At 38.1% G+C, this 9,806-nt stretch overlaps 1 protein-coding gene across 2 annotated transcripts in view; it reads right to left on the bottom strand.

The window, feature by feature from the left end:
- ARMC1 (armadillo repeat containing 1) overlaps positions 1-9,293 on the bottom strand; it is a 31,958-nt gene extending 22,665 nt beyond the window's left edge. The window contains exons 1-3 of one of the 2 annotated variants that reach the window (XM_065053675.1): positions 9,104-9,293; positions 7,000-7,200; positions 2,742-2,833 (exon numbers count right to left, since the gene is read on the bottom strand). In XM_065053675.1, coding sequence (XP_064909747.1) covers positions 2,742-2,833; positions 7,000-7,173 — 266 coding nt within the window. In that variant the 5' untranslated portion in view covers positions 7,174-7,200; positions 9,104-9,293. Of the gene's footprint in view, positions 1-2,741; positions 2,834-6,999; positions 7,201-8,755; positions 9,043-9,103 lie in introns of those variants that run through there. The other variant, XM_065053677.1, reaches the window with a different exon arrangement.
- Between the last annotated feature and the right edge of the window lie 513 nt (positions 9,294-9,806).

The raw sequence follows: 9,806 nt of genomic DNA on the forward strand, positions 1-9,806 counted from the left end.
AAGCCACTGGCTATTATTTAGTGAAGTGAGAAGTCAATGAAAGTGAACAGCGAGAGTTACATCATCTTCGATGAAAGGGGAAGATTCAGACCACGCAATGTGCTTAACCTGTCTAGAGCAAAAAAACAGTGACTACAACTTCTGGTCCAAAAGATGCTGAGTTCTGTCTCGCTTGAAAGAACTGTGCAATAACTATGAAAGTAAAATACTGGGAGAAGTTCATCTCTCTCTGTATTATTTGTTTGCATTTTTATAACACATCACCTAAAAAAAAAAATATATATATATAGATAAACATAAACCCCAAATTAACTTATGGGAATAATCAAAAGACTGTAGGTTAGATAAAGTGATAAGCTAGATATTCAGATTCTGGAAAGTGCACTGGAACGCACAGCATGAAGTCATTAAGACCAAAGTATTTATTACTGCATTTATTAACATTTAGTTCCAGTTCAAAGGACTACAATATCTTCTGATAAACTGAAATCGCATTAAAAGCTAGAATCTGCATTTTGTAAAGCAAATCTGAAGAAGGTCATGACCTTGTTTTCTCCCCTACAGACTTTCCATAAATAAATAAATAAATAAATAAATAATCACAACCCCAAACCACTGGGTTTTTATGACAAAAATAATTCTACATCTATCTTCTCAGCACTTTTCAACCATCTTTCTTCATATTTCTACAGGCAATACAAAACTTAGCTTCAGCATTCCTTGTCAACTTTAAAGCCTAAAATCTTGACAAGCACATGACAAAGTCTTGTGTTTGAAGATGTTATATATTTAAATTTTCATGATATCACACTTTCCAAATGTTACAAGCATACAAATCAAATGTATGTTCTTACTCTTGCCAAAGAGCTCTCTAGAAAAAAAGAACACCTAGAAGATTTCTAGTTTTTATTCACTTCCCTCTCCTTTTCCGCACGTTTCTGAACTTTGCACTCTTTTGATCCTTGTAACTGAAACATATTAAAAATTTTGTCAAAGAGATTTTAATAAAATTCTTTAAACAAAAGTTTTAATTATGACTGTTTCCCAAGTGGTATTTGTAAGCTGCAGACTGGAAATGAACTACCATTCCCCTTTCAACAACTTCTTAAGGATGTCTCTATGCTCTAAATAGGTGTAATATATACTAAAAGCAAGTTCTGCTGAAATACGTGCTTCTGTTATTACCTAAATATTTCAGTTCTTATTGATATTATAAAAGTAGCAAGTAGACTTGTGTACATTTTACCTTAATTATGCCTGTCCTTAAAAAAACTGAATACTGTAAGACTTCATTCAATTTTTCCCCATACATCCTATAAAAAACACCTACCATTTTTAGAAGTTGTAATTACTACATTACGCAAAAAAAATGAGAACTATTCACTTTTGAATTCTAGTCAGAGCTCATCATCCTATTTAAGACATTTGTTTTAAAACCTTGTGTTTCAGGTAACTGGTCAATAACAAGATGATATTTATGCATAATGTTGAATTTCAGGACAATACACAATATTGTTAGTTTCAGCAGAATTAGTGAGGTACTTAAATAGTTTTACTCTCTCTGTTAGATCACAGAGAACTTGTGAACAGACCAGAATTTCCCCTACAATTCTTCAGGTTCACACCTTCAGATTTACACCTTTAGATAAGTAGTGTCAGAAAGAGAGATACACAACAAAAGATACACCACCAAAAACTGGAAGGGCTATGGGATGAAGGGACTAGCAAAGTCTAGCCTTGCTTTTTTTTCTCCAACAGAAACTTGCATCTTAATAGCACAAGTGATACATTAGAGATTCAACTAACATATTAAAGATTCAAAAGCTTTCCACTTGAATCTTTAATAGACAATTTTACTTGTGTTTTATCCTTTTCTAAATAATTGTTTTAAACCTTCATCTGAGACATCTCAGTGCAACAGTATGACTTTTCCCTCACAGAACAGCCCCTCATACCTGAAAAGTCTAGTTAACCGGAGTGCTATCTGTGTGTAAAATAATCACCTTTTGATAACTTGATGACAAATTATTTTTTGCTATGACAGACTGAACTTTGAAGGAGGTTGTTTGCGCTTTATGCTAGTAATGATTCATCCTAGTTCATCATATTAATTTCTATTGATAAGTGCACACGTGCATCTTCTGCAGTGTGCATATATCCGCACATCTTCCAGTATTTAAGACTCAATGCTTAGCAAACTGAAGAAAATCCTACAGTTGCAAATTTTAAGAGACATAACCCAGCTGACACATTCTACAAAGAAATTAGAGACCACTACAAACCTGGCTAACTTCTATTCTACCTGCAAGATGCTTCAACACAGAACTATCAATACATACCTTCAAAAATACATCAAAACAAATACAGTATATATATGATTTCCTTCCCAAAGGTGGGATTCAAAGAATAAATGTGGCAGATGTCAAGCAATTTCATTAAATGCAGTAGCACAAGGCACTCTTATACAATGATGACAAGGATTATAAGAGACAAAATTAGTTATCTGTAAGAAGTGCAAGAAACACATTGTTTGGCAAGTGACTTTCAAGTGAAAATTTCTTGTAGACTACAGTCTAATTACTCTGCTATACTATAAAATGAAAACTATTAATTCATTGCAGCCACTTCAACAAAGAAGAATATTAAAAAATCATTATACAAATTCATAGTCAAAGTTTTATTTTGCATCATTATGTTATGTTTACACTGTCTTTGGAGTCAACAGCCCATCATAAACTTACTTTTGTATTACATTCTGTAAGCTGAGCATCATACCCAATTCACTTTTCATCTTTTCTCTGTTGGCACGGCACTCTGCCAAATAGCGGAGAGCCTGAAAAAAAGATGACCACAGTAAATCAGCATTACGTCCAGTACATTACTATTCATTTTTATTGGTGTACATCTGTAAAACATTCACAATGTGAGTTCTAGTGAAAAGACAAAAAGTATTATCATCTATGGTGAACATTAACAAATTGTTTTATTCTCATAAATACACAGAAAACATAGAATAGCTAATGTATGAGAAAAGGTTGAGAGACTGGGTTTGTTCATACCCGCTAAGAGGGTCTAAGGGACAGTCTAATAGCTGTATACAACTACGCAAAAAGCCTTTACAAAGACAACCAAGCCAAACTTTCCTCTACAGCAGCAGACAATGTAACAAGGGGGAGTAGCCACAAACTGCAGCTTTGAAAGTTCACATCAGATATTACAAAAAGTTTTTCCACTATAAAGGTAGTTCAACACTGAACTAGTGGGACTGCAGAATCAATGAGACAAAGCTACAACTGACCTGATTAAATGTTGGTGACAGTCCCAACTCAAGCAAGAAGCTGAAGTGAATAAGTTCCAGAAGTCCCTTCCAACAAACATTTATGTGATCCGAGATCTAAAGTAATTTTTATACACTATGCTTCTGGTATAAATTCCATTGATTCTATGGGCTACACTCATACTGGAAAGCTCACTACCACAAAGTTTCTACTGTCCACAGAAAGAGGTCTACCACATTAATAAGCTTCTGAAGACGAATTGCAATATTCATCTCTCCATGCAGGAGTAAGAATATAAGCAGCAGCAAGATGCTTAGGATATTGTTACCTAAACTGTGAATTTACACTTATTTGTTGCCCGAGATTTTTTTACTTGACTTTCAAGGTAGACACTTTGCACAACTTCGCATTGCTGACCCCAGTCAGCAAACGTATATTTGCATGATCCTCCAAACTGAACACTCTTCTAGTTAAAACGTCAGTCCTTCTTTCCACGAGACATCTCTCTACTGATAGTACTGTCAAAGTTTTCTTAGAAGGAACCTCCAAAGGTATACTGTGCATTGTGTTTTAATCAGTGTTTTATTGATGTAGGTACAAGAACTGCACTTGCAAAGTCCTGCAATACACAAATACAACAGGTTATCAAAAGGGGTTTGTGATTACAAGGTTTAGAAGTGCACCAATTCTTTAAAATTAGTCATATAACAGCTACATTGCTCTACGGCTGCTTTAAAAATAACATGCTCCTTAATCCCTTCAGAGACTGAGAGCTAATTATCTGGTTGGGTTTTTTTCTAAATCATCCTCAGCACATACTACGTAAAATTCAAAACCATTCTATTGCCTTTAAGAAAGTCTGGCTGCTGTCTGGCATGATAGAAACTCTAAATGTGAGTTTTGCTATTTCCTAATGTGGATCAGTATCAATAATTGCAGTTTACAAATGTTGTGTATGTATTTATTTTCTTACTTTCCAACTACGGGGAAATAACTAAATAGCTCTGAACTACTAACTTCCGTATTTAGACATGTATCCTTACTGGTGGAAGTTTCCCATTTTTACTGGTCTCTGGTTCAGGCAATTTAGCAAGGATGTAACGTTGCTGGACAAAGAAAAAACCCACTCTCTTAAAGGCTAATTATTTGAGTCAATACGTAGACAGTCTCTTTTCCACCTGTTGCATATTTTTTACACACAAATGTAACTTCTACTCAATTAAGACCAAAGACAAAGTTATCAGAACAACTTAAGTGACCAGACTTTTTAACACTAAGAAGCATTATTTCCCCCATAGGAGATGCAAAAGTCTGCATCTTCAAAGAAGTGAGATCACTGATGTTTGTTAAATCAGTGTCTACTGAAGGCATAAAGAAGATTTCTATTATAGACTTTGGCTCAGCCTCTGTTCAGCAAAACACTAAGTTCTCAAGTAATTTCATTATAATCAACAGGACTATCTCCATACTTGGATATAAACATACACTGTTGTCAATCTTAATAACAAAAGACACCTTTGATGTTTTATAAGTGAAATGTTAATATAGCTTCTTAACTTCAGAGTCCAATTTTTGAAAACTTTAGTCCAAATTTAAGAGAGGGAAAAAAAGTAGTAGTATTGCCTGTGTTACTTCTGATGTTATATTTAAAGCATTCAAAACTTTTAGCATTTGAAGTGTACCATAAAGAATTCCTGGAACCAAACCTAGAGAATACTATACAAATACATACCACTTCTTGATCACACAGAAGAAAGAACTGAAAGAGCACATGGGGAGGAAAACACCCTCTATGACACATTCTACAACATATCAAAAAAGTTAAAAAGGGAACTATTATGAGTCATACAGATTATTTATATTTCCAGCTATGGGAATCACAGAATAATACAGTAAGAAATTTCAAGTCAGTACTGTATATCCTTTTGTTAGGTATGAACTCAGTGGCAAATAATTATATTTAATTATTTCCATTCAAATGGAACTTCTTTTTGACTAATGGGATGGCTAAAAAACAAAACAAAACAAAACAAAAAACACAAACCAAAAACAAAGCAAAAAGACCTTTATGAACGGAAGAATATAAAAAAATAAAGTTATCAGCAAAGATATTAAAAGCTACAGAACCTAAGAAGTTCAAAAACTAATTAACATATGAGTCTGAGTAGCAGCCTAAAACATGTTTTCACAGAAAACTGATCCATTTCTGACCGTAGCCAGGGTCCTGGGATATAGCATGGTCTCCTCTAAATCTTTATTTCTAAGCTACTCTAACTGCAGGTTATCACCACATGGAAAAACACAGCTGTTTCCCCTTCCTGCCCAACAAGATGTCCTTACAACACAACTTGAATAATATCTGGGGCTGTGAAACCACACTGCAAACTGGATTAGCCCTCACCAGTCTGACAAAGTCAATCCTTTTTATGTAGAGGTAATTTTTATAACATGATCACACACTGATTACAGTATCTTGTGCAGGCAATGAGCATATGCAGCGCAAAGGAACAAAAAAGAGAGTGAGACATCCAAACAAGATCCTCTTTCAAGACCAAAACCTAACGTAACTGCACTGGAAAGAAAATCAATGCAACATATTCCCAAAAACTGTAACCTCAACCTAAAGTTCTCCCAGTGAAGAACATTATAGTCAGGCAAATGCTATGGCAAAGCTAGTCTGAGAAAAAATGAGCAGGACACAAGTCTCCTGGATTATGTGACCTCATTCCCTGAACCCAGAAGAGTATCAGAGACACTGAAGTAATTCCAAGTCCACTGATATCCACTGTGAAAGTAAAACAAATAATAAATACAGAGTTATGGTACAGATAGGTCTTGATAGTATAAAGAATAATGTTTAGTTGCATGTAAAAGCCAGAGCTATTCTTTAGTTTCACATTGTTTCCGAATTCAATAATTACACATAAACAGAAGAGTACCACATAAATTTTAGTAACTTCAAAGCTTATTAGAAGAACTGAATTAGACTTTTAACAAAATATTGACTTTTGTCCTGTTTCTAAGCAAGAAATACACTTTTAAAAGTTACTATTTAGATTCAGGATGAGAAATCGGGACTTCAGTGTTTATGATTAAGAACAAGAAGAAAGAGACAGAAGTTGTAACAAGTTGTATTAGCTATTGACAGATTTTGGGTTGTTTTCTGGGGTTCTGGCATTGGTTTTGTTTGTTTTAATACCATCTGGGTGGTCAAATTCTGGAACAGGGTGACAGGTTATAGAATCTCCATCCTTCAAGGTGTTCAAGACTCAAGAGGACACAACCCTGAGTCGTGATCTGAGGACCCTTCATTTGAGTATGGGATTGGAATACATGACCTCTGGAGATCACTTCTAATGTAATTTTTTTTTTTTCCAATATGAATGCCAAATCACTGTGCGTATTTACCAAGCTCCATTACTTCATCTTAAGAAACAGATTTAAGGATGCTTACCTCCCTCCACACAAAAAGTGAAATAGCTGTATTAGGAAAAAAGTGCAAAGTAAATGAATCTCTTAAAATAATCCCATAAACTCCCCTGCAATAATGTGTCATTGCTAAAGAATTTTTGAAATACATATTTTCAAAAAACCCCACATACAATTAATATCAACATAACATAAAACCACATTTTATTTTTTAAATTTTTACCTGTTTTAAGACATATTAACAGTTACAAAATGTCCTACTGACATACAAATTTATCTGCAGAACACTTACTAGTAAAGCTGAATGAACAACTGGAGGGTTGGGATGGTCCAAAAACAGAATGAGACCTGGTAGGCATCCTTGATCCTGAACAATGGCCCGTCTGTTCAGTGGGTCAGCTGCTAGATCTCGGAGTTGGTTAACTACAGATAGTGCATCAGGCTCCTCACTCATAGTAGAATTCATTTTTTCTGCACCATGCACACAAAACACCTGCTTAAACAAAAAAAATCTCTATCACTAATACTGTAAAATACAACCACAAAGGCACTGATTTGTTATAAGCATAAAAGTATAAAAAAAAACAAGGACTAGAATTCATAGAATGTGGATGGAATTGGTAAGGATGTGGATCTTGAAATTTGTAAGCTGGAAACCTAACTTTCTATGCAGAGAACAGGTAGGTTTGGTTAATAGTATTGTGCTATCTTTCCTACATATAGTCTCAGACTAGTCAGCCTTACAGGGGTGTATTTGTTTTGTGTTTTTTTTATACTACTGACAAATACTTCCAAGAAACTTCACAATAAGGCACCCTAGAAGTCCAAAAACATCCTTCTGTATAAACATGTAAAGTCAAAATATGCATTTCAGAGTACCTTTAGCAATAATCAAATTTTACACAAAAACGAGCAAGAAAAGCCAGCAAAAGATTAATACTGCATCTAGAACAGTGAACATTAAATTTTAACCTGGGTCTGTATACCAAATAACTAATGCCATACTCATTCTAAGGCAACAAGAGTTTTAGAGGGTGGGTTTGGGTTTTTTCTTCTCACTAGTACCCACACAATAAAAAGAAAGCAAGCAGGTCAGGCCTTGCTCCAACCGAAGTCCAAGCCACCATATCAATTTCAAAGGACACGTGTTAGCTTGAGAGTATCAGATTCCAGAGTTGTTTAATAAAGAATAACTACTTAATAGGCAACAAAAACGTAAGTTTACTCAGAGAAAAAGCTATGTTATATTGTTTTCTCACTGAAGACAGGCCTTTCAGCAACACAAATTAATTGTACTCATAAAAAAAAACCCTAACCATGAATATGCATTTTGCTTATGATAATTTCTGACATTTTTCACATAGAAAAAACGCTGTTAATGTCTACATCACTGGTCCTTCCTTCAGAAAAGAGTGCTAATGTGAAAAGTACATGCCATGGATTAGTCTCCAGGCTATTGTTTTTATTATCACAGGTCCAAAAGAGATCAACTGGGATATATAGCAGCCCAGCCAATAAACAATGCAGACAACTAAAAAAAAAACCCTAAAACCACTGATAAAGTGTTACGAACTACTTTTCACAGTTGGCAAAGGAACTTATTCAAAACTTAAAAATCAGCTGTAAGTCAAAGTTTCTGACTTCCAGTTCTGTCCTGAGCACCAGATCATTCCTACAACTCTCTCCAACCTGATCACCTTTTGCATTTTTCCCTTCAATCTCCTGAAAGAGCATGAAGACAAACTTTAACCCCCTCCTGTCCTATAAGCCACACTCATGTCCTCCCTAGGCCGTTTTCCCTCACTCCTCAGCCACAACTGAGGAGACAACTGAAGTCTTTACCTCCTCCATCATCTACAACAGCTAATCATGAAATCTAGGAGCCCCCAGCATTTTTTATGAAAAAAAAAATAAAATAAAATAAGCTGTTTTAAAAGTTTTGAGAAGTTATGCAGAATTTGAAGGCCTAGCAGATATGTCAGTCAGGCGCCTGCTCTTTTCTCCTCCTCGCATCTCTGAGATCAAAGCTTAACAAAGGCACCGCAGACCTCCGTTGTCCGTCTCCGTTTCTGCTCTGTGTCCTCGCCGGGGAGGCCCGTGAGAGGCACCGCCACAGCTTCGCACCTCCCGCGTCTCGCTGAGCGCTCTCCAAGCCAGCGGCGGAGCCGACAGGCCGGCTGAGACAAGGCCCCAGCACTCGGCTCCACGCCCCCTTGCTCGGTGGACGCACGATACGCCAGCAACCGGCCGGTGTGAGCTCCTGGACGCGGTCAGGGAAGGTAGGAGAGACCTCGGCCGCCCCGCCATGGCCCCCGCCGCACGGCCACCCCGCCCTTCCCCAGCGGCCCCCGCTCCCGCCCCCCCACCGCGGCCAGTTCCCTTTCCCGGCCCCGTACCGTCGCACAAGAAGAACCCGCCCGGGCAGCTCAGCCCCGCGCCCCCATCGCCCGCGGGGGCGGCGCGGCTGCGGAGGGAGCGGGGAGGCCGGGAGCGGGGAGGCCGGCGGCAGCGCCCGCCGCACACATACACACAACCCGCCAGGGCCCGCTCTGACCCCAGCACCTCCCACCATCCCGCATCCCGATTGGTGCGGACCCGCCCGCGCCTCTCCGCCATTCACAGCGCGCTTTGCTCCTGACGAGGCACGATTGGCTGCCGGCGGCCGCCCCGCGCTGCACGTCGGGAGTTGCAGTTCGGACAGAACCTGGGCGGGGAGGGCGGGACTGGGGGGACACGGCCCCTTAGTTCCATTCGTTATTTCTTTTTCTGTGGACAGTCACCACCAGAACTTGAGCTTACTGCTCAAGTGCACACGGTACTGTAAAATAACGTAAAGTACACCCGATCCTGCATGGAGACACAGCACAGACCCTCGTTTTGAAACCCACGAGATCCAGACAAGTTTATTTTAACGCGAGCAGATCTGAACACCCCTTGAAGGTTTGGGTTCCTTCCCTCTCTCAAACTGCACAAGTTATTCATTTTGACATCCCCCTGCTCCGCTCATCACCGTTGAAACTTAGTTTATCTAGTAAAGCTTTTAAAATGGGAAATCCCTCCTAAACCAGCCTTGCACACGGACTCAGCGGAGGGAACTTC

This window comes from Columba livia, chromosome 2 (genome assembly GCF_036013475.1).
Source record: "Columba livia isolate bColLiv1 breed racing homer chromosome 2, bColLiv1.pat.W.v2, whole genome shotgun sequence".
NCBI lineage: Eukaryota > Metazoa > Chordata > Aves > Columbiformes > Columbidae > Columba > Columba livia.